The sequence below is a fragment of the Dermacentor albipictus genome, unplaced genomic scaffold (assembly GCF_038994185.2).
Source record: "Dermacentor albipictus isolate Rhodes 1998 colony unplaced genomic scaffold, USDA_Dalb.pri_finalv2 scaffold_13, whole genome shotgun sequence".
NCBI classification, from domain to species: Eukaryota; Metazoa; Arthropoda; class Arachnida; order Ixodida; family Ixodidae; genus Dermacentor; species Dermacentor albipictus.
The window spans coordinates 6,958,825-6,984,102 of record NW_027225567.1 but is presented as its reverse complement, the minus strand read 5'-3'; the positions used below and the strand labels follow the sequence as shown (position 1 = coordinate 6,984,102).

Genomic DNA, 25,278 nt, shown 5'->3' with positions numbered 1-25,278 from the left:
TAGTGTAGAAAATTTCGAACTGAGAAATGATGTCATGAGTATTTGTTAAAAGACTACCCTCGGAGTATATTTCCGGAATTACTTTGGAAATACCGTGACGTCGCTCGTCAAGTAAAGCTTGACGTGTTGGTTGCTCAGATTGCAGAGCGCGCATGTTTCGAGATCGAATTCGCGCACCTCTGTAACGCAGTGCGTCATACTTTTGTAACTCACATTTAATGTTTTCTATGTCAACAATGTAAGTGCCTGGCATTTCGCATTCAATCTCATAAAGGCTACATAGGCTCTTAAGAAGCGTTTTTTCTTCATACTTTCTATAGAATGATTTCACCGATCCAATTTCTATAGCCACTGTACGAACCTCTTGTTTAAAGAGTTCCCAAGCAGCAAATAATGGCAAGTCACTAGACAGAGAATTGGTTAGAGCCATGCGCACGCGATTAATAAATTCCCGATCATTTAGGAGCTCAGAGTTAAGCTTCCAGAGTGCCCACTGTGGTCGGAAATTAGTTACAAATTTTTCACCAATGTTTGCAATAACCATACAATGATCAGAGAATGAAACGGGGATAGTAATGCAGGATAGTCCTCGAGAGAGGAGTGATGAAGAAACATAAATCCGATCAAGGCGGGCGTAGGAGTGACCTTGAATTCTTGTATAAGAGCGAGCTCCCTGTCCCGACACTCCTATATCAACGAGCCCTGCATTTTCTATTATGTTAGACAAAACTTCACCGCTCCTGTCCCGCTGAGTGTTATGGCCGCTTCGATCGTTCGGATCGCATACACAATTGAAATCTCCCATTAAAACAATGCAGCGATCACAGTCCAATAGACTAGACAAAGTATCAAATAAAAGAGCTCGTTTTGCAGCGTCATTAAATGCATAGACGTTGACTATGCGCCATGGCACAGCCTGCAACACAAAATCACAACATATATATCGACCTTCAGTGTCGACATGATAACTAAAAGCTGAATAAAGTAGGCTCTTTTTCAGAAACAGGAAACAGCCCGCGGATAAACCAAGAGCGTGTGAAACGCAAACATTATACTCAGACAGAAAAGGTCGCAAAGCCCTTTCTGTCTCGTCGTCACTCTCAATCTTCGTCTCCTGCACGGCGACGAAGTCGAGGCGCTTCCTAGCAAAAGCCGGCGAAGCTGCGCCTGTTTCTGCAAAGACCTAAGGCCTCGTACGTTCAAGGTTGCGAATTGAAGTTGCTGGGACAGGGCCATGGTGACTACCAAGTATTTGGACCTAATGATCTATGTGATCGGTCCTAGAGGGCAACGGTGAGGCTCCCTCCGAAACCCCACCAGGCCTTCTGGACTGTGATCGTCGGCACTTTCCTGAGTGTTTCGATGTTTTGCGGCGACGTGCTTTTCTTGTGGTACTGGTCGTCTCGCTGTCTGTGCTTGATTCCGATCTGTTGGTCGCACGGCGCTTCGGAACTGAAGTATCCGCGTTACTTCGGCTGTCCTCTGCCGGCTCAGTACACGTGTCGAGTTGCTTGGGTGCATCAGATGAGTCATTTCCGGCTCCCTCATTCGCTTGCTGGGCAGCAGCTGGCTCCGTGGTAGCGGGTGCTCCTTTGGGTTGTTGCTTCGGTTGGTCATCTTTCTCTTCGCTACTTTCTTTATTCACGGGCAGTTGGCATTGTTGGCAGTTGGCAGTGGGCAGTTGGCATTCACGGGCGATGGCATTGTGACTGTTCAACAGGCAGAGGGGCCTTAGTGGCACAGCGGGTCTCCGCGGAAGAGGGAACGTCTCCCGTCGCGTCAAGAACCTCCGTAATGTCCATTATGTGTTCTTGCAAGCTTTCATCCGGAGGCTTTGTTCTGTGTCGTAACTTATCGGCGTATGTTACGACACATTCTTCAGCTGTGTGACCAAAGCGCCGGCAGGTTTCACAACGTGGGGTTCTGCAGTTTCGACGAATGTGCCCCACCTTGTTACAGCGCAGACAAAGTGGGGGCCGGCCTGGAATTAATACGAGACTCTGCACTCCACAAACAGGTAGTAGATGTGGAACGTCCCCCACGCTCACTCCATCGGCAAGAGTCAACACCACGTCCCGATTTAGCGTACGCATTTGTTCCATCTCCGATACTCTCCAGCTTTCTGCTGAAATAGACTTGACTTTCCCGTAAGCCTGGAGCGCATCTCGAATGTAGTCGTCTTCCAAACGCTCAGGAAGCCACAAAAGCTTCATTTTAACTTCCGTGGGCTCAGGATCAATGACGACACAGCGTCTACCTTTTACGGATAATTCCCCGCATGCGACTAGCTTTGATTTTGTCATCCCTGATTTGCACGTCACCATCCACACGTGCGACATCTGAAATTGTCCGATGGAACTTATTTCCTTCAGGTCAATAACGGTCCGAAGGGCGTCTCTGAAGTCTTGGGCTCGGTACGGTCGACCACTTAAGTCAGCATGCAGGAAAACGGAGTCCACAACCAGCTTACCGGTAGGAAGACGGGGTAACACAACACGGTAGTCATTGCTGCTGGCTGAAGCCTGAGTAGCACCTCGGCCAGGGGCCGATAAATCCTTTGAAGCGGAGAACATGAGAAAAGCGACCGTTCGGAACGCCGTCTTCTTCTTTCTCCACGGCCACCACGGCAGATTGCTTGACGAGCCTAGGAAATTGAGACAGGTTAAGCATCGGAACGCAGGTGCGGCAATGTAAAAGCGACTCGGCATTTTGTGTATGTTGTGCGGGGAGAGTGTAACGTTGAGTGTACTTGCAACCATCAGTGAGTGCGAAAAGACATATGCCCGAGTATTCTTCGGGTGCTTTAAACTGAGGCACTACACGATGTAAACGTGTAGCGAGCTCAAACGGGGCACCTAAGACGACAGAGACAGACAATTGCTCTGTCGCTTAGCGTGTCCCGTTTGAGCTACACATCGCTTCATTCAAGTTCGTAATCTCCGTGGAAGGGAAGGAACGTAGGTACTATTGACCAGCAAGATCTGGCAGTCTATCAATGACTTGCGCGTTTAATTTCTATCGCTCACTTATGGGGTGCGCACGAAGGGCATGGCTCTTCACATTCCAACTTTAAATTTCACGCAATTTTCTCACGAAGAGGCAAAGTGCTGCTTTGTATATAGTTCAATGGACAGTGCACGAACTTCGAACTATTCGCGATTTATAGACAATACAGTTTTTGCCGCATCACTGCACGACACGGACGAAAACAGCGGAGCGCATGGGGAGTAACTGTTGCCGTTCGTCCTACCGTTCCTCTCTTTCTGACCAGGGACTAAACACTTACTCTCCAAAATTTGCACACGGCACGCACATCCATGCAGTTACTCCCTCGAGGGACGAAAGCGCCCTTTTTGGGACGAACTGCGCAGTTACTCCCGTTTTCCCCAGAATTCTTCTTAGAGTGCAGCGATCGGACCAAGAGGGAGGAGAAAGCCGGCCTGATCCAGGCTTACCAGCGCCTGGTGGAGACGACGTGCATCCAGGACTGAAAAGCGCGCTTCTCTGGTAGCACGGTCAGACCTTCACTCTGATGGCGACTGCAATCCTGCACATTTTGTCCGGAGAATTGGGCACCGAGCTAACGATCTGTGTAGTATTCTTGCTGTTAGTAACACGTTCAGCCACTACAAGTCCTTCGCGTGGTACAGCCTCATGTATGTTCGCAAACTCCCAACGCATAAGAACAGTCACCACTCCCTTGGTCTTTTGGCAATCTAATCTTTACCATTTGCATTACGCACCTTTAGCTGGATGGCAGATATGCGGCAGAAATCGGTGATTTCGTTGAGTAAGCAATGCTCGGGCAGATTCTTCTTGTCTTCATACAAAGGCTCATACTCGCTGTGCGGGATTCACCAGGACTTGGGTGGATAAGGCCTAAATAATGTAGAAGTTTAATTTCATTTGCAATTTAATTTAAAGGCAGATTCGACGCTTCTCGGTTACCAGTTATTCTTTCGACTATAGTGCTATTTTTTTTCTTGGCTCGAGCACACTCGACACTTTGTCACTTGTCAGATGCAAGTGGATTGCTTACTGAAGCTCCACTACAGTAAGGAAAGAAAACGCACCGTATCAGCGGATATATATATATATATATATATATATATATATATATATATATATATATATATATATATATATATATATATATATATATATATATATATTGACACAGAGTAGAGCATGCACTTTCTCACTCGTATTCACCGATGCTTAAAATGTGTCGTGGATAAGGCTATAGGAAACACCACCAGTATCATTTCGCCATGGCAGTCCTCCGCAATTCCGCTGGCCGTGGCGCTTAGGAGGCGGAGTCCTTGTGAATGAGTGAGTGAGTGAGTGAGTGAGTGAGTGAGTGAGTGAGTGAGTGAGTGAGTGAGTGAGTGAGTGAGTGAGTGAGTGAGTGAGTGAGTGAGTGAGTGAGTGAGTGAGTGAGTGAGTGAGTGAGTGAGTGAGTGAGTGAGTGAGTGAGTGAGTGAGTGAGTGAGTGAGTGAGTGAGTGAGTGAGTGAGTGAGTGAGTGAGTGAGTGAGTGAGTGAGTGAGTGAGTGAACTTTTATTTGGTTCAGCAAAGCGCGATAAAACGCGCACCTGGCTAATCCCACGACGGGACTGACAGATCTAGTCTGCCGGCCCGATCGCGGGCGCGCTGGACGGCCAGGATTTGATCCTCAAAGATGGGACTTCGCAGGAGGGCGTCCCACTCTTCTTTGGTGAACTTCGGGCCCAGCGACCCGCACTCCCAGAGCATATGAGGCAACTTAGCTACCTGACCACAGGCCACGCAAGAACAATTCGGATAAATCTCGGGATATATGCTATTAAGGGACGCCGGATTTGGGTACGAGTTCGTTTGCAGAAGTCTCAGTGTGACCGCCTGCGGCCTGCTTAACTTGGAGTCAGGCGGGGGGAAAACCCTTCTCTCTAATTAGAAGAATTTAGTGATTTCGTTGTGTGTGAGAGGAGCGTCTCGGTGTCCGGGGAGAGAGTCGCCCGACCCGAGGGCAGCGCGGTCGGTAAAGCCACGCGCAGCCTCGTGGGCAGACTCGTTGAGGTTCAGAGGAACCCCCTCAATCGTCCCGACGTGTGCAGGGAACCAAAGGATCGAGTGCATGGAGGTGTTGCCGTGTTTGGCGCCTTTCAGTATTTGAACTACCTGCCGGGCTACCCGGCCTTTCTGGAATGCCCTGATGGCGGCTTTCGAATCGCTATACACCCTGTCTCTCCGACCGTCTTGCATGGCGAGTGCAATGGCCACTTGCTCGGCCACCTCTGGGTTCGTCGTCCGGACGGAAGCACAGTTGATAACTTTGCCCAGCGTGTCAACGACGGAAACCGCAAAAGCCTTGCCGTCTCGGTATGCAGCTGCGTCCACGAAGCTTGCTGCGATTTTGTCCCTGTTTACTTGCTTTAGCATATTCAATGCTCTTGCATTGCGACGACCTGCATTGTGAACGGGATGAACGTTGCGGGGCAAAGGGGCGACCACGATATTCGCCCCTATTTCTCTGGGGATTTGGGTGTCTTCAGCCAAGTTCTTGGTTCTTGGTTCTCGAGAGGCCGATCATGCAGATGTTGAAGAGAGCAGGTGAAATGACCGAGCCGTGCGGCGTGCCCCGTGGGCCCAGGAGCACCTCGTCGGAGACATAGTCGCCGATCCGCAGCTTCGCTTTCCTCCCCGTCAGGAACGAACGGACGTAGTTATATAGTCTGGGGCCCAGCTCGAGGTCTGCCACGGAGGCCAGAATGTATTCGTGGAGAACGTTGTCAAACGCTTTCTCGAGGTCGAGTCCGAGCAGGGCCCTGGTGTCTCTGGTACTGCCGTCGATGATTTGATGTTTGATCATCTTCAGTCTTTGTGAGTCCTTGTGAGGGCCACTATAATGCGAGTTCATGCAGAGTTCTGCTTCCTCGTTCACGTTGCAATTGTGCATCGAGGCACTTCTTCGTCTTTTTTTATTTACGCATACTGTTGGCCTGTCGGCCGTTACAGGGTGGGTCAAAGCAGCACTTCAACAATTAGTACAATACATGGTATTACAATGATACATATAGCAAAACAAAAAGAAAAAAAAGTCAATAGCAGTATTTCGGCAATTAGTACAGTACATGAAGGCAGTACATGAATAGTGTTTTAATAGGTGAACATAAGCGAACAAAGAACATAAATAAGCGAAATATTATACATATACTCCGGTCAGTATGACTATAAACGCAGTGTTAATAAACGAGGTCATACACTCCCCCCTGCTAAAGAAAAAAAAACAAAAAAAAACATGTATACGTGCGTGCATCTTTCAACGTTGCTTTAAGTTTTTCTCGAATTCTTCCGCACTGATGCTTTCTTCTTGGGAAGCAGGAAAATGCGTAGGCGTTAATGTGCATCTGAGGTATTTGGAAAGTCTTATATTTGCTTTTCCGTAGCGTTCTACCTTGTCGTGCTACCAACTACTGTTCGCTATTGATGTTGAATGTGTTTTTAGTGAGAAGAAAAAAGAACTTTAACCTAGCAATGCGCCTGCGTTCAGCGAGCGTAGGCAAGTACAGAAATCCGAGCATTTCGGAGACTGAATCTGTGCGAGAATAACGCGATAGAATAAACCTTGCTGCTCGACGTTGAACTCCTTCCAGTCTCTCAATCAACCCTGACTGATAAGGGTCCCAGATTATGCTGGCATATTCTAACGTGGGTCGAACGTACGTTAAATAAGCTGTTAGTTTTACTGACTGTGAGGCTAACTGCAATTTCCGTCGCAAGAACCAAAGCTTCTTTTCCGCAGTTTCGCATATTTCTATAACGTGGTTCGACCAGCTTAAGTTCGCAAATATATGTATGCCTAAGTATTTCAGCACGTCAACCGTGGAAAGCACCGAAGAATTCACTGTGTAATTAAAATCAAAAATATGATTTATTTTATGCGTTATGCGCAATACAACAGTTTTACTCTCATTTATTTTCATTTTCCATTTGTCACGCCATTTTTCTATAGCCCTAAGAGCGTCACTGAGTAATTTCTGATCTTCTGTGCTATTAATTTCTTTGTATAGTAAGCAATCATCGGCGAAAAGTCGCACCGTGATACCTTCGTCAATTGCAGAGGAAATATCATTAATATATACTAAAAATAGTACAGGGCCTAACACGGACCCCTGTGGGACACCAGACGTTACGTTGAACGGTTTTGATTTAATGTGTTCCACTTCTACGTATTGGGTTCTGCCCCGGAGGTACGCGGTTATCCATTTTACTATTTTCGCGTTTATTCCCATATTAGTCTGTCCCATATTAGTCTTTATTATTGTTTAATGCACTGGCAAAGCCATGAATTGTTCCAAGAAGCTGTGTTGTTGTGGAAAGGCGCTGTCGGAATCCGTGTTGGTTGGGAAAAAATGAGTTCGCACTTTCAATGTACGTGTAAATTGACTTGGCTACAAATGTTCTAGGAGCTTGCAGCAAATTAACGCAGGTCAGCGATATTGGACGATAATTTTCATTTATCTGTCTATCTCCAGATTTGTGCACAGGTATAATTTTTGCCGTAAGCCAGTCATCAGGGACTCGGCCTTCCGCAAGTGACACGTCAAACATAATTTTTAAGTAATGCGCAACCCATTCCGCATACTTCCGCAGAAATGTGTTGGGTATGTCATCGGGGCCTACCGATTTTTTGACGTCAATGTTTAGTCGAAGAACTACAATTCCATCATACGAGACTTCAACGTCTGACATCTCTTCCGAGCGAAGCGATGGGGGGAGTATGGATTCAGTACTGGATTCTGATGGAGCAGAAAACACAGACTGGAAGAGCTCGTTGTAAACAGAAGCAATGACTCCAGGATCAGTAACTACAGTGTTATCAATTACAATGCTATGCGACTCGTTGTCCTTTTTCCACATGCGACGCCAAAATTTATCGGGAGACGACCTCATGAAATCTGTCAATGTTTCTTCGTAATATTTACTTTTGGCTTCAGTAATCATAGAACGCAGTTGTGCAGACAACTCAGTTATTTTTGCGTGGTCTTTGGTTACTTTCCGTCTCTGGCGACTTATTCGACGTTTTAGTTGGATGATTTCCCCTTTGATCCAAGGGTTCCGTTTAGTTTTCTTTCTTTTACGAACCGGCACAAATTTGCTAATACAATGGAAAATAATATCCTTGAACGATTGCCACATGGTGTTGATATCACTTTGAGAATCAAAATTGTCCAGTGCAAATGACAAGTAGTCAATGATACTTGTGTCGTCAGCTTCCAAAAAATTTGGAACAAATGTAACTGCCTCTTTATATTTTGACTTTGTGCCGTTATGTGCTATCTGAACGAAGACAACTTCATGGTCTGAGATACCCTCCTCAACCGACACTTCAAACTGGTAAAAGCGCCCGTCAAGGAATACCAGATCCAGGATAGATGGACTTTCCCCTGAATTTCGCGTACTTTGACGAACAATTTGTGAAAGGTCATGAGTGAATGCAATGTCAAGGAGCAAATCGCAGTGTGCCTGTTCCCGCAATTCTGTTGCGAATGTGTCCCAGTTAATTGCAGGTAAATTGAAGTCCCCGGTTAGGAGTAGTCGGCAGTGGCGCTTTTTGTTTGCTTCTTAGTAATTCTGTATCGACTCTAAGAATGAAAGAGGTGAGTTTGGGGGTCAGTAAATTGTGCCGAGAAGGACTCGTGACGTTCCAATATTCATTTCACACCAAAGACTTCCGTGTTCTGGGATACCGTTTAGTGTTTTGAATTCAATATTTTCTTTCATTATTATTGCAACGCCGCCTCCTCGAGACTGTCGATCCCGACGTACTATCTTGTATCCGGGAGGTATTATCTCATTATCTTGAATCTCTGAACGCAACCATGTCTCTGTGATCGTAACAACGTCCGGATCATATTTCACTAAAATGTACTCTAAGCCTGCAGTCTTATTCACGATACTTCTAGCATTAAAGTTAACTAGACGAAATTCACGATACCCTCTCTGTTTCGGTCAGTCCTCGCTTACAGCTGATAGAGTACTCTTATTACGCCTGAGCTTGACTCGACGGTTTCTTTCGTCGTCCCAACTGTAGATATCACCATCGATGAACATTTTATCATAGTCAAGACGCACGCGCTGTCCTTGTTTTCGTTCATCCTGCGCAGAATTCCAAAGAAGCTTGCGTTTGGTAACTGTTTCTTTGCTGTAGTTATCAGCAATGGATATGCCAGTTCCCTTTAGTTTTTTACAGTTCTTGTAAACTTTTGACTTTTCTCTGGAATCTTAAAGCTTTAGAATAACAGGTCGCGGGCGTTTGCTCTGCCGTTTCCCGATCCTATGTATTCGTTCAACTGTGTGCAGAGTCGCGTTCAGCTGCTTGTCACATAAATCAGTGAGCACTTTTGTAGATAGTTCTTCTGTTGTTTCTTTTTCGCCCTCCGGAATTCCGAAAACCATGAGGTTATTTCGTCTGCTTCTGTCTTCCAAAGACACCAGCCTATCGTGCAGCGTTTTTACAGACGCGTTCAGGGTTTTGTTTGTTTTAGTCAACTCAGCTATCACTTTGGCTTGGTCCCTGACAGCCTGCAGCGTCTTCTCAACTTGTTTTATTCTCTCGCTCAAGGCGGCTAAATCCGTTTTGATGGCTTGTTGCCCGTCAAGCAATTCTTTCAAGAGCGTTGTTGTGTTAGGGCCGGGATTCGTCTCAATGTCACCAGATAACAACAAACACATAGAAGCGAATGACAAATAAAGCACTTTTGGGCGCGGCAGCACTACAATAAAGCGATTATCATTCTTGTAACCATAATACGAATAGAAACCAAGCTGTTCAAGGAACAGAAGATGAGTTACAGGTGACATGGCTTCTGCGGTGCAACCGTGCCCACTGCCGCAGGCTACTGAATTCGCTGCCTTTATAGGACAGGACGAAGTTCCCGTGATGCTTCCGTAGTATCTGGTGCCGAGGGTGTCGCTGACAGGCACTTCCCAGTCGAAGACGGCCATATCAGGAACGGATCCAACGATGCACGTGTTGTATGCGTTCTCATGGCAAGATGCGCAGATCAACAGCACCTGTTCAAGGAACGGAAGACGAGTTACAGGTGACATGGCTTCTGCGGTGCCACCCTGCCCACTGTGGACAGGGTGCTTTAGTTACTACTATACTACATACTAGTTTGCATGTGTCTGTGGACATTACAGTGGCAAATAATAAGTGTACTCACTGAGTCCACGTTACCGCTGCATTTTACAGTGAACAGCTGCACTGTCAACGCGTTCCTTCCGGGTCCCTCTTGCAACATGATATGATAATCATCATCATGTCATCGGTAAAATGAAATATATTCAAAAAGGGCTGGCGCAACGTGGGATTTAGCCTCTCCGGCCAACATTTTTTTCTTTTATTATTATTTCTAATACTTTGGCAAAGCGCCAGTGCTAAAACGAAGCAGGGGTTCGCGCTACATTGTCCGAGACATGCCTGAACCAGCGAGCAGGGGGGGCTATAACGTAGAGCTATTCCAAACTTTTCTATTCCAACTCTGCCATCATACCTCCGCCATTGGCCAACAACTTTTTGTAACCACCCCCATTTCGCCTGTCTGTCACGCGACGTCACGAAAACCGCGGTAACTTCCCATCTGATTTGATGTGAACACGCTGATTATGCATGACTGCAAAGAACGAAAGAAAAATAGTTATTTCTGATTGGACGCCTTTTCGCCATTAGACCTCGGCTATTGGTCAAAAGTTTTCGGGTTGCACCCACTTCTCCTGTCTGTCACGCGACCTCACAAAACCGCGCAAACTCACCGCGTCAAAGTGACGTGTGCGCAATAAAGATGCATTAATATGCCGAACAAAACTGAATTTTTTTCTGGATAGCCGCTGGCTGCCCCGTTCCGAAAGGAATAAAAGATGGCTGCCGCCGATCGCTCAGGCGCTGGCTACTCGCACCTGCCGGAGAGCATGGGTCTATTTGCTTGCAATAATGCTTTTTGCGTGGCTGTGTAACGTTTTCGAGCACTTTCGGTACGTTTACGACCTCGCTCAGTCAACTTTTCTTTGCTGACGATCCTTTTTAGCGGTATTCTGTACCTTCCGTTGCATGCCGCCGCGATTTTCGACAAACTACCCTAAGCTAAGTAAGGGAAAGCGGACCAATCGCCGACGCCGCACCACCCTCTTCATCCGGTTATCGATTTCCAGTGCACTGGCTCGGCCGCATCGAATCCCTCTTCGCTTGAGGCGTGCTCCTCGCCCCTTATCAGCCAATTAGATAAGACAAGCCGCTCAGTGTAGGCAATGTTATTCGCTTTTAAAGCAAACAATAGTGACCTCCTATAAACGAGGAAAGCATTTGATTGGCCTTTTTAAACAACCCTGCGGGTCACCGCCCGATGCTTGCGTCGGCGTTTACGCAAATTTGACGTCAGGAACTTGGAATAAAAACACATTGGAATAGTTTTACGTTATAGGGCCCCAGATGTTTAAATGAAAGAGATAGAACTGCAGTGCAGCTGTGGCTTGCTGAAAGCAGGCGATATGGGAATCGGTGGGCGCGATGTTTCTCGAAAGCTTTCGTCACACTCTCAAAATTTGCAGGCGCTTAAGCTTCACCTTTAAGAGTAGAACGCGATAGCATTCAAAGGTCCCTGACTGCTTCTCACGCTTGCCGGCATGTGCAGCTTATGTAACCGGAATGTGTACGGGGAAACGCTGGCAGTGAAGGCTATGCACGAAGGGGCGAGCTTTCTGGTAAGCTGTTAGGACGAAAGAAATTGATTTTATAGTTCAGTTGTGGCCTTAGCGATTTGAAATGAAGTGCTCTTCACTTCGCACGGTGCGTGACGTGCGCGCGGGAAACTGGGATCATGCGAACCCGCCCAACCGCTCGATGCGTGCTCGTGTCTGGTCTCAGCCGGGACCGCTCGTTTCGTTCTATCGTCTGCTCGCGTCAGCTCTCGCTCGCGCTTGTCATGGTTTGCTTGGTTTGGTCTCGTTCCGCTTGTTTCGATTGTCATGGTTTGCGATTGTTGTACAGCGCAGCTGTTCCACGCCCGTTCCTGTGGCGAACCGAGTGAACGAGCGCGTAACCAAGTCAATCAAGTGGAGAGGAGGGTGCGGTGACGATGGCTACGAGATGGCGCCAGTGTAGCGCGCGACGTCTGGTAGATTTGTCGGAGGGGGCTGCTGTGAATCGTGCCCACGCGTCACCCACGCCCTGGCTCTCGCCGTCTCCGGATTAGCGAGGCAGTCTTCTCTCCGTTTGCAACGTGCCGCACGAGACAGATTGTCCGCGCCAGCCAATATATCACGAAATGAAAACACGTATACAGCTGCGCTTAAATTTCGAATTAGGGCCGTTGCCGAGGACCTCGAAAGATTTTCCTCGGGCGATGGACCCCTGGCAGCCTAGCCCCGGGCACCAACATCAATAACCGTTCGACAAATAAAGTTTATTCCTATCCTATCCTAGGGCGTGTCGTAATCGCCGGTGAATTTTTTTTTTCGGCTTTGCGAAGGTAAAGATCACAGGAAACTGTTATCAATAAAGCAACCGACGCCTCTCGGACACACGCAATTCATTATATAGAGCGAGCCGACCACAGAGGAACAAAGAAAGACGCAGCAAAACGCACTGGGCACTGCGCGCCCGCTTTGTCTGATTAAAATGCACCGTGCTGTTGTTCTCTGACGCTTGCGCCCAAGAGTTTCTTGCGACCGATTCACAAAACAAGCCATCTCCTCGCCTCGCGTTTTCTTCCAGACGACGACGGTAACAGCGAACAAAGAGGATATGCTGCAAGAAAAGATTTCAAACGGAGGAACCTTGCGGCTTTCCTCGCGCCGGCAGCGCGGTCGGGCGGCGCGCGTGTTGTGAGTGAGTGCCGTCTCCAAGAAAGCAGCGGCCGGTCGTAAAAGATCGGAGGGTCCCATAACCGCAGCTATACGAAGCACGGCCATAAATAATCCATAAACTGGACCGCGGGAGCCGAAAAACAAATGTCACCGCCTCGGTATAGGCGCGGCCTGACTTCAGCTCAAGCAACGCGGGTGTCTTCCACTGTTGCTCTGCTCTCAAAAATATAGACTTTGAAAAGACAAAATATTTTAACTGCTCTTCACGCGCCTAGGAGATAAGGCGTCGAGAGCACCTTTACGCGTACGAGCGTCTAAGGAAGCCAGGGTATGGCGGACGTCGTGTAGATATCTCGAGAGCGCTAAAAGCAATCCAGCCAGTCGCACAGGGTTCACTGTAAGACCGCACACTTTTCTTGCTTGGTTTGGTTTGACTGCGTCGCTTTTCTCTTGGAATTTCTAGGAGGGAAGAGGAGCAAGGTAGTAGGGGCCGCTGCTTGGTGCGACGACGTCTTCAGTGGCAGAAATCGAAACCTTATGGGCAGTGTGCGGGCGAATCGCCGATGAACACGTTTATGCGTGCACCGGACATTGCCATTATTGAGCGTTCCATTAAAGACCACATCATCTGTCCGTTCCCTGACACGTGCTAGCACCTTGCATTCATGCACAGTAGGCCCACGTCGCACCCGGGAAAGAGCACATTGTAAGAGGCGTCCGTTCTCTCCCAGTGCGAAGGGCTGCGCACCGCCTCGGCGCGGCAGGAGCAGGCGCCTTTGGCGGGCCGTAAAACCGAACGACGGCGGAAACGGTCCTATAAAAGCCCGTCTTGCTCCGCCCGAGCCAGCGTCGTCCTCTTCATGTTGTAGCAGCAGCAGCAGCAACGCTCCGACCGCGGCCTTGCGCAACTTGTAAGCGTGTAAGGGCTGTAAAAACGGCTCTGGCTCGCTGCCCTCCGGCCTCCCCGTTACGTGTGCGTGCGTGCCTTTGTGTGCGGTGGTTCTTAGCGCGCGCGCGCGCCCCGGTGTTTCTCGCGCGCTCGCTCTTGACACGAACGACGTGGTCCCCTCCTCTACTCCGCCACCTTCGGTCCGCTTGGGCAGCGGGAGGTTCCTGACGCCGCTCCGGTCGTCGCTGTGGGGAAGGCGTCGACCACCGACTCGGCGTGTTCTCGAAGGCGCTTCCCAAGTCGTAAACCGCGTCGCGCGCGGGTACCGCAGGGAAAGAAGGGGTTTTTAGTTCCTCCAGAAAACGAGCAGCCGCCCGCTCGTTCCGGGTTGCACTAAGAACGGGGGGGCTCCGTGCAGACCCTATCTTCTTCCCTCTTTCGACCTTCTGGCGCGGCCATCATCGATGGACGTTAAAAACCGGGCATCGTGTTCTAAGTACCGCGGCCGGGCCTTCTGGAGTGCTTGGGTGATCCTGTTCTCGGCGGTCGTTATCTTGTTGAGCAAGGGGGGTGGGGGGTGGAATGTGTGCGTTGCCGACTGCAGCGGTTTTCAGTGCGATGCGGGTTTGTTTTACGAGCCTCGCGGAAGAAACAATTGACTCGTGTTGGTGTTAAGGCGGTGCTGTTGCGCGGGCCTGAAAGAGTGCATCTGAGCGCTGGGATTAGACAAGGCTGCGTGGAGCAGTAGGCTTGCATCGTGTTTTTTTTTTTCTTCCACGGACGGAAATTATGCACCATGCACAGTCGAAAGATGCCATAACCTTCAGCCCACCCCGTATGAATAGCTGCACTTGAAGGCTTCGGCTGCTCTCCGACGCTGCTGTCACATCGTGTGAGCAGCCTCTAAAGTCTCACGCAGCTAAAGAAACGATGGCCGCGCAAATAGAAGCTGGGTGCTCCCTGCTTTCCTGTCACAGGGCAGATTTATCCCAACTGCAAAGCGGTGTCTCCTACGGGTTTTTTTTTTCTATTCGCACGTGCAGAATCTGAGAAACGACAACGAGCAGAACGCACTACATACGAGATCGTATGGAAGTCAGTGATGTAGCCTGTAAGTCCCATAGCACTTTTCTCTTCATCGTTGAGGCTTTCTGAAGTCGTGCGCGGACTTGTACACGTGTCACACCTGAAGCCCATATGCAAATGTCGTCTGCAATACGGAGAGCTGAACGGTTCGCTGAGAAATGTGCACTCGTTGCTTTTACTCGCAAAGCGATGGCCCCGTATGCTTTGCGGATTAATGACCAAACTATACGATATAGATGAACGCACCGATTCCTTGGCGTCATCATTGATAGAGACTTGTCTTGGAACCCTCACATCTCGTACATGACAAAACGTTTGGCCGCCATTGTGGACCTTCTTGCGTTTCTCGGCGGGAAGTGCTGGGGCGCAACAGTAACGTCAATGTTGCAACTATATAAAGCACTACTTTTGGCCTTCATGCGGTACAGCTTACCTGTACTAGGAAATACTTGCACTACGAATATCCGCAAACTCCAGAGCGTGCAAGCCCAAGTGCTCAGGACTTGTCTCGGCCTCCCCAAAACTACGTCATCGATTGCGACAGTGGTCATAGCCAGAGACGCTCCTTTGACAGTCTACATTGATACAGATGTCCTGAGAGCACACATCCGACACCTGACTCGGATTCCCTCCCACCATCTTGCTTGCTTGCCAGCAAAAAGGCCACTTTCAGCTTTTGCCAAAGCTATTGTAAGACATCAGTCCTACTTGCCATCAGAATTTACGCCCGCTATACGATTATCAGATCCACTGTGATGCCTGCACGGGCCGCAAGTGCAACTGACAATTCCAGGAATCAGAAAGAAAGCTGGAGCGCCATTGCAAGCTTTGAAACAAGCAAGTTTGGAGCACATTCACAACGTGCACAGATTCCGGCAACATGTCTACACAGATGATTCAGTAAAACTCAATAGCTCTGCTGCTGCAGTCATCATCCCGGCAAAATCTGAGGAAATCAAATTAAGGACTTCATATGTGACCACATCGACGGGTGCAGAACTCGCGGCGCTCCGTGCTGTACTTGGTTTCATTAAGCAGAGGCCACCGCAACAATGGACAGTCTTTAGTGACTCCAAGGCAGCCCTTCAGTGCATACGAAGCCCAATGCGCCATGGACTCAATGAACAACTGGCCTCACAAATTCGGCACATATATCATCAAAGCCATGACGAGGGACACAACATAATCTTTCAGTGGCTTCCAGGACATTGTAACATCAGCGGGAGTTACCACGCCGACGAAGCCGCCCGATCTGCACATGAAAGTGGTCAGCGAGTCTTCATTCCGCTTTCGCGAACAGACGCTGCGGCTGGGCTGCGATTGATGTCTCGTGATTGTACTTTGCCCCTGTGGGACTCAAATGTTTTCACCATGGGTCGGTTGCGTTCATTGTCTCCGGACATACGGATGCACCTCCCGCCTGGGTTACCACGACGTGAACAGACCATGCTGTACCCTCTGTGGCTAGGTGTTGCCTTTACGAACTCATATGCTTTCCTCATTGGAATGGCCAACAGCCCCACGTGTGACACATGCAACATTGACGAGATGCTCGCACATATTATCTGTGTCTGTCCGCGATATAGTGCTCAGAGACAAGTGATGTGCACAGTACTGGACCAGTTGGACAATCGTCCACTATCAGAACTGCTCCGAAAGAACATCCGCGTTGAAGGCCTTACTCGCGTTATTAAGGTTCGTGTGGTCTACGGCGCTTCACGACGGACTCTAATGGTATCTTCGACTGGTCGCCTCCATTCCCCGAAGCAGAGTCGGGCAGATCCGGCGTTCCCCGAGCTCAGAGGTAGAGGACAAACGCGCAAGCCGAACGTGCGACTCGCTCTCGGAGGAAGAAATGGCAGATGTGAAACCACGTGACTACTGCCAACGTCCGATGTTTCGCCTACCCAAAGCTCCCGGCGCTGCTGGGAAAACCGGCGGACGCGCCGAAGGGACGAGCGTTCGTCGAGACGCCAGCATGCAGTGGCCTAGGTTGCCTAGGTTACGGTGGGCCGTCGCCAACAGCAGCGACGCGGCGCTGCGATGACGTTTCAATCGCGACGACTGCTCTGACGACAGGGCCCGGAGCGCCTCAGAGCGCTCGAAGATGGAGTAGAGCTATCGAAAAGAACCAGCCGAACGCAGGGCGCGCACCCTCTTTCGACCATTCGAAGACAACGCCGCTCGCGAGAGCGCTCCAGAGCGGTCAGAAGCGACCAGCCGAAAATGGCATAAGAATGCCGCCCCCTATACCGCTCTGTAGTGTACGCGCTTTGTTCGTGCTTGTCTCTCTTTCTTTCTATCTCCCCCTTCCACTCTGTTTCTCTTTTTATCCCCTTAACCCTTCCCCCTGCGCAGGGTAGCCAACCGGAACTACCTCTGGTTAACCTCCCTGCCTTTCTCTGCATTATTTTCTCTCTTTGTCTCTCTTCATCGGATTCTATTTGTAGCCTGTGAGGCATAAACAGTGCATAAATTCTAAAGGAACGAAGAGCAATGTATGCTCCTAGGCCTACCTGAAGTGCCGATCACTTTTAGTGCTCTTACTAAAGCAGGGCCGCAGTTGTCGAGAGCCTATCCGCAGTTCAGACTGCATCTGCCAGAAGCTCACGCAAGATTCTCGCAGTTTCCAAGTTGAAGAAGGAAATTGTGTTGTGCGCGGCAATTTTCCGCACGTTCAGTGATTCTAGTGACGCAGCAAAGCACCACTACACGCACGCGGTGCACGGCAGCGGGAAATTGGCATCGACTTGTCTCGCGAACTTAGAGTACAAGTGCAACAGGAAAAAAAAAAGGGGGGGGGGGATTCGGAAATGGAGGGGAATATGGAGGAAAAGCTCTTCCGTTGGCGCTCAAGTTATTCGGGCGCACGAGAAGGGGAAAGTGCTTCACTTCGAAAGCGCCTCGGTAGTTTCCCACGCGGATGCGAACGAGCAAGGACGAGAAAAAACGAAAAAGTCGTTTCTTAATGGGTTTGTAATGCAAACTTGGATCTTCTGCTGCACTTCCTTTAATTACGAGACAAGACACCACGGCCACGCCGAGCCTAGCCTGGCAGCCAGTCAGCCAGCGTCGGTCCGCACTTCTTGTTCGGGCAATTTGGGCAGCTAGCGCTGGCAGCAGCCAGTGTGCTGGGGCTTCGTTCTTTCCTTTGCTGCCTCGTGTCGCGTCTCCCTCCCGCGCCTCGTTCGTCGTCGTGGGCGGCGGTTGCGCGCTCTTCTGTGCCGCCCTTTTTCGCAACTCGGTCCTTTTCTCTTTTAACAAGAAAATCCTTCGCTACCGCGCGTCGCTGCTAATTTTATGGCTGCCGCTGAGCGCGTGCCTCGCCTCCTCTTTGCGTGCTCGCTTCGCCAAGGGTACGAGCTGGTGAAAAGGAGAAGTCGCTCGCTGTTTTCGCCTTGTAACGGGCGCCGAGGGGGGAAGATGGGAGTTTGTCTTTTGTTGGTCGACAGCGCATGCAGCGGGCCGGCGATATTGGCTTGCGGAGCGACTCCGCCTGGCAGAATAGTAGCCTGGCGCGATGCTTTGCAAGCCCTCTTTTCTTTCTTCGCCCCAGCTTCTATCGGCGGCTTCTTAACCGGGCGACGACTCTGGCAAAAGTTGAAGCTCGCCGCCTGACTTGACGCGCGCTTCCAGCAAGACGAACATGGCGCTGGGACATCTTCTCGTCTCTCCACTTTTGAGCAGAAATTACGACATGCCGCGGAGAGTACGGGGGAAAAAAATAATAAAAGCTGGGGGCGTGGTCGGATGCCTTTCTTCACTGTCTCGTTGTCGTGGTGGTTGGTGGCGGTGGTCTGGGCTAGCGGTGTCTTGACAGCGCCGCGGGTGGCTTGCCGTTCCGACATCTCGCGTCGACGTCAAGCGCGAGCGAGGACAGCCTGCTGCGTCGCTTACGTGTCGCGTCGCTGCACGACAAAAACGTGCGGGTTCACTAATACTTGCCCGCCTTTCTGCCTCCTTCTGCTTCTCTCTACTCATTTTCTCGCCCTTGTAGCACCCCTCACTTCGACTCTGACTGCTTTCTCGACATGCTCTGCTTTTATTATTATTGTTGTTATGCTTTTTTGTTTGTCTCGCTGAGGACAGTCCTCATTTTTCGTTGGCATTAGGATGCCGCGTTCTGCATCAGAACAATGACGTCTTGGTAGAAGTTGTATGGGTGGCATATTGCGTTGTGTTGTTTTGCAGAGTTCTTCTTGGTTCCTCCTTCCATCTGCCCCTTCCTTTCTTTCTTCCCCCGATTCGTGCGCGAGTATAGTAATTCGCTTGTCTCACATGCGTCGCGTACGAATATCGCCCGCCTCTCGTGCAGTCGCGCAGCCTCTGGGCTTGTCGCTTGTCTGTCATTACTGCAGCAGCCGAGGCGCATCCGTCGCAGAGATTTCTCTCTTTCTACGCCGCGCCGATTTCCAAGCGCGCTGTCTCCCCGGAGCAGCGAGCCCTGACGTATGGTCCTCCTAATGTCGACTGCGCTTCATTACTTCGGTGAAGACTGGCGCACGGCGCGCGAAGGGTCGAGTCTAAAAGAGGAGGAAAGTGGGGTTTCTATGGGCGAGTCTTTAAAAACTGGAGGCTTTACTGAGATGATCCCGTTCTGTCGTTTGTGGGGCGCGAAAGCGGTCTTTCCCAGCCCGCGTTATTATGTCGTTTCGGGATTTTGAAAGCAACGCGATGAAATTTCAGAGCGACGTGTTCTGTTCTTTCCTCTTCTTTTCTCCTGCCGCGTTTCGCAGCCCAAGACGTCTGTGTGCTGCTTTTTCGTCCCCGCCCGTCCCGCGCTTGAGTTAGAGGAGCAGATGTGCTCTACTGTACAACTGATTGCGCGTACCACGCCCTTTTAATCTTTGCTGGATGGGCCTCTTGTCCGAGGCTAGTTGCGTTGTTTGGTCATTTTTCGTGCGCAACCGCGTCTCCATTTTTACTGGGAAATTACTAGCGCGAATAATTTAGACGCAGACACAGGTATACAGACTAGGATAAGCGCTAACTTACCTGTGTCTGAAGGTAAATTATTCGCACTCAATTTCCCAGTCAACACGAACCGGCTAGCCCAGCAACACGTTTTATTAAAGTGCGTTTCCATGTTCGCCCGCATTTCGTTACTTTTTCGCTCGGTTCTTGTATTGTGTTTGATTTGTCGAAACGTCTACAATTAATAACTCAATGAAGTATGTCTCTAAACAGCAAGCTTTCTTTAATTGAATAAATGCGCCTGACAGCCTCAGGAACTCTAATGTCCCGGTATTCTTTCACGCGATCGATCGTTCCTGCTGCGCCATTTGCATTGTGAATGTCGACAATGTCACAACCTGCAAAGGCGATGAGTTTTTTGTTTAGTGCGTTTTTGTGAGAGCCCCGCAGCAAGTGCCGACGGGAACTCATAGATCACTGCGCTGCCTGCCGCCGCTTCCACACTTGACAGCCTGCGAGTAGCTGAGCCTCGTGTCGACTTTTGAAGCATGCACCCTAAAATCTCTTAAGTATCGCGCGCCCGCGCACCTACAAGACCTTGTTCCTCTGTACGTTCATGGTAGTCGATTTGTGGCAGCCGTTTGGCGACTTTCCCAGCGCTGAGAGCGCCCTCTTTACCTTCGGTATGCTGGTCTCTTTCTCTCTGGCCGCCACCGGAAGCGCGTATACGTGGAGCGGATAGCGTAACAGCGGCGCCGGAGGGTCATGGCGCTGTTTGGCACTGCACCATTTTTGCCTCTCGGCCACGGCTTTCTACTTCCGGCGAGGCACATGAGAAGCAGGCGAGGGGATCCTGTCGTCCCAGGCCTCCCGTTATCGCCCTCGGAGTTACTAAAGCCCAGCGCAGCTAGTACTGTGTTCCATGTCGTTGGAGTTCCATGCAGTGCGGCGGACCGTGCACCCACGAAAGCGGACTGCTGCGCCAGCGGTCGTCACGTGTGCCGGTTCTCTGTGTCAGCACGGCAGACATGACGACGCATACGCACGCGCCTTCGATTTGCCTAGCACTGGTGGCCACAGGGAGATCGCTCCGTTGCCGTCGCTAGACCGAGAGGTTACAGCCTATCGTCCGTTCAGCTCGGGACAGTTCGTGGACAATGCTAGCTTTCTGCAGAATTATTTTTCCACTGAGTGCTTCTCAGCCCGCCTCTGCAGTAATCCTGCACGACCGTGGCGAGAGAAGGGGTACAAAATTACAGCCATAGCCTAAGCAGTTGTATCGCTCATTTGTAAGTGCGTCGGTTCTATAAGCACAGGCATAAATCCTAAGTGCCATGCACTGGCGTGATGGTGGTACACATAACCTGAATGTTATGCATACGTAAATCTAGGGCTCTTACTCGACATTCCTTGAACTAACTGGCGCTTTTTCCTTCCTCTTCTTCGCGCACTCAACTTGTACGACAAAGTTCGATTTACCGTTCGTATCGCTAGGCAGTGCACTTATTGTTGTCGTGGCACTCATCGCCTGATGAAAGGTACGGCAGTGTAGTGGGCGCGTTTTTGCAAAGTTTGCGTCGACGCTCCGCTGTGAGAGTTCGTGTCAAGTGAAAACTACCGGCATTTATAAAGTGCTACTGGCACTTTATAGGTGTCGCACTCTTCGTAAGCATTAGAAAATGTCCTAGCTACATTTAAGCTCTTTGTATATTAGGTAACCAATTCGCATGCCTACTAGGGGCATATTTTAATCTGTTGCTCTGCCCATTCTCGACTGCGCTGCACGGAACTGGCGCTTATGAGTGTGTGTGGGCCGACACCCCTGCCGTAACCCGGTTTGGAAATGAGGCTGGCCGACGCAGTACTTACTGCGCGATACGCCGGCGGGGTTCGGAGGTGAGGTGACAGAACTAGTGGGGGGAGGGGAGGGGGGGACAGAGGTAGGTTACGCCATTCTTCGGCGCAGTTCCTTGCCCCCCCCCCCCCCCCCCGCCACCTTTGTCCGCTGTGGCCAACGACGACTACACGGTGCTGAGAAGATGAGGAAAGGAGGCGGCGTAGGGAGATTTGGGAAGGAGGGGACCGCCGTGGCTTATCTCGGGAGTCCAACAACGGCCGGGCCAGCGTGAAACGGCAAGGAAAAGGGGAGCGCGTGGCACCCCGAAAAGAGAGGTGCCGCCGCTTGGACCCACGCCATCTGGCCGCTTGATAACGCGGCGCCTGCTGCCTACCGCCGCCCTAACGTAATGGCGCTTCTCTCTCGGCGCGGCACTCCTGGCTGGGGTCTGATACGAAGCCTGGCGCGGACTTTCGAGGGCAGAGGGAGGGCACTCGAAGGGTGGGATACGGCTGTAGCCAAGGGAAGGGGACCGAGCGATGTGCCGAGTCTTCTTATATGAAGGGCTCCCTTGTCCTCCGCTCGGGAGAAGGAGGCCCGCGCCAGCGGTGTCGGCGACAGGACTCCGCGGCCGTCGTCGAGGGGACCTCTGCGGGGATTTATGAGCGCTGCGCCCCCGCCGTATCGAAAACGGCTTCTGCCGGACGATGCCTGGGCTCCTTCCTTTTCCTGCTCTCAGCCCGCGCGCTTCCTTGGCCGGAATCCGGCAGACCGTGGGGGATGACCGTGTACGCCTCTGAGAGCGAGGCCAGGGGCCTCGCAAGCGCTTTTCTCGCGCTCCTCTTAACCTACAACTGCTATCTATCGGCGGCGCACTTGTGCTCGTAATTTCTCGTGTGCGCCCGCGATCACAGCGTCCTCTATATGCGGTCATTCTTGAATGCAGCGACGTTCTTTATTTGTCTTTTTCTTGAAATGCGTATTACGCGCTCGCGATGTTATTGTTTCACAAAGCAAGCAAGAAAATTGCATGTGCGTTTCTTAACAGTGAATGACCAACGGTGCTTTGCACTTTTGCGACAATATAGAAGATTATTTATGGCGTAAGTTTTTTGATGCTCTCATAGTGTCAAGTTCCGCATGCGGCTGTCCGAACCTAACATACCGGTACGATGCCTTTGCGCCAGTTGAACAGCCACAGCTCTTTCTCGCTCTTGAAGGTACCGAGACCTGGGGTGTTCTGTCTATTCAGCTATATTGGGCGTGGGTCTACGATAAAGCGAGCACAGATCGTGAACTTTGGGGTGGTCTCGGCCTGGCAAGGTAAAATTTCACAGGAAAGCGCCGGATGGCGCGAACGATTTGACGCGTGGTTTTGACTCGTTTTAACTCTGGTGGGCAGTGGGTCGACGCTGAGACCCGTCCCGTTGGGGCAGCTTAGGGGGCGCATATAAGGGTATAGAAAACGTTACTCAAGAGCAGTTACTTTCCAAACCGTGAGCACCTGCACAGTTATCCAGGTAGCATTTGTGCATCAATTCGCAGCATCACACCTTTCACTGGCTCGTCGTTCTACCAGCAAAGGGATACACACTGTTGTTATTGGTTACGAATCCCATGACAGTGGGGACTACGAATGTGTACATTTCTGGTGACGTTCACTCAACTTGTGCCAGCCACTAGTGTAGGATAAAAAATCGAAGGCCACCCAAGCACTTCTTATGAGCTGCGAACGCGAAAGCATCAATGTTCAATTGAACGCCGCTGTGCGGTCCTTAGAATTATGAGCTCCTCGCGGGCATAGCGCGAGCGTTGAGACGCTTGGCGCGTTTTGATTTGACCTTACCGAGCCGCAGTTAGAACGCAGGCGAGAGCTTGCGTGGACAAGGAACGCGCGGATAACACAGGCTTCCGAGAGCGAGGGGACGTGCGTCGTTATGATGTCCTCTCCCCTCACGCAGCATCTGGCGCTCTATTGTACCAGCAGGTGTTCCCGCGTCTAGGCGCGCTCGTGACGTGGCGTCGCAGTCAATGGGGGAATTTAGGTTCCGTTGTGCTGCTACAGACGCCGGCTTTTTCGCTCAGTGAGCCATTTGACGCTGTCGCATCAATAATTAACTTGCAGCTAGAATTAGTACGGCGCGACGCGCCGTACTAATCTTTCCTTTTTTTTGCTTGCGTTGAGAAGTGTGTCATCGTGTCCTAATTGTGTGATTGTATGTTTTTCTCCCTCTTTGCAGCTTCCCCACGGGGTGCGCGCCATGGCCTACAGTCCGCCGCCGCACAGTGACAGCTCCACGCCGCTAAGTCCCCCCATGTGAGAGGAGCGCCCCGTCCTCCTTCTATCCCACCCACTCTCACCGGTCTTTGTCGTCGTCGTCGTCGTCGTCGCGAATGGAAAAACAAAAAACAAAAACTACCAAACCGTTCTTCATCTCTCGTGCGCCATCCTCGAGCGCGCGCCCTTTTCATCATTATCCGTCTCTGCAGTGACGCGGCGACCCTTGGCTTCGCTACGAAGACGCTGATCATATATATAGGGCACGACGAAACATTAAAAAAAAGGCGAGAGAGAGAGAGACAAAAAGACGATTCCGCGGAATGGACTCTCGGGTGGGCGGCGTTTCGGCTGGACTGTCGTAGTGGTAGTGCTGTATACGTGCGGGGTGGAGTGTAGGTCACGCGGCATCTGGCTCTTCCGAGCCAGGTGAGTAGACCACCAGTGCTGATTAAGGGAGCGCGACGGAGACGAGCAGCATGCACGTTGTCAGCAAAGCGTGGCGGCCGTTCAAGACGTGCGGACTGCTGGAGCACTTTTCTCATTGACATACATGTGTCGTAGGTTTCGCTGGGCTTTTCGGCTCAACGTGATCGGTGGTGTACATATTGAGCAGACGTGTGCGATTAGCGTAAAAGTGATTGCAGATTTACAGCGTAACATGGCGATTCGAATGAGATTTCAGATGATCCGTGCAAGTCGCGCTATCTACAAGTCGGCACAACCGCTACGGAAACATCACCTTCCGTGCGTAGGTTTAGGTCTGAGTTGTTTAGTTCTCAGTGTTACATAATATGGATTTCTCCGGCCACTTGTTTCTTTTTTATTGCGATAGCAATTATATGGACACTCCAAGCGCATTTGTCCTGTTGCCGTCGGCGTCGCCGTGAGGTTCCTTATGAGTGAAAGCGTGTGAGGGTGAGCCGGTGAACGCGGTTCAGTCTCTCGTGCACGAGCAAGGAACGCCGCCCAGGTGCGTGCCCTCTCCTGTGGCGCGCGAGGCAGGGGGGCCAGGCGAGGGAGAATGGGCTTTCTTCTCCAGCGGCTGCTAGGGTGCTTCGATGTCCTCCTCGCCCGCCGCTCCGTACATAGGAGTGGTGCACCAGGCAGACGAAGCCCGCGGCGCGTCCATACGGAGAATGCTAGGCCGAATGGAGCGCTTGTCGTGAGACGTGATACGAGTCGCAGTTATGAGCTTTCCTCGCGCCTTTGCTACAATCCAAAGAACGCGTGACCAGACTCCGCTGCAGGAGTAGGTTTCCTTTACATTGACGTGGCGCGAGCAGCCCGAGCCGGAGGCCGAATTCGCAACACTCTATGTTCGTAACAACTGCTTGTGATTAGACCGGAAGCCTCGCCATTAATATGTTTGCTATCATGATTAGGCGGCGCCTATGCTTACGAACCGTGCTTGCGTGCGAACAG

General features: G+C 50.7%; 1 protein-coding gene across 2 annotated transcripts in view; it reads left to right on the top strand.

The window, feature by feature from the left end:
• Positions 1-24,685, top strand: part of exd (PBX homeobox extradenticle) — a 473,641-nt gene extending 448,956 nt beyond the window's left edge. For both annotated transcript variants that reach the window (XM_070528606.1, XM_070528608.1), the window contains one exon: positions 23,816-24,685. In XM_070528606.1, coding sequence (XP_070384707.1) covers positions 23,816-23,896 — 81 coding nt within the window. In that variant the 3' untranslated portion in view covers positions 23,897-24,685. The remainder of the gene's footprint in view (positions 1-23,815) is intronic.
• The last annotated feature ends 593 nt before the right edge of the window (positions 24,686-25,278 follow it).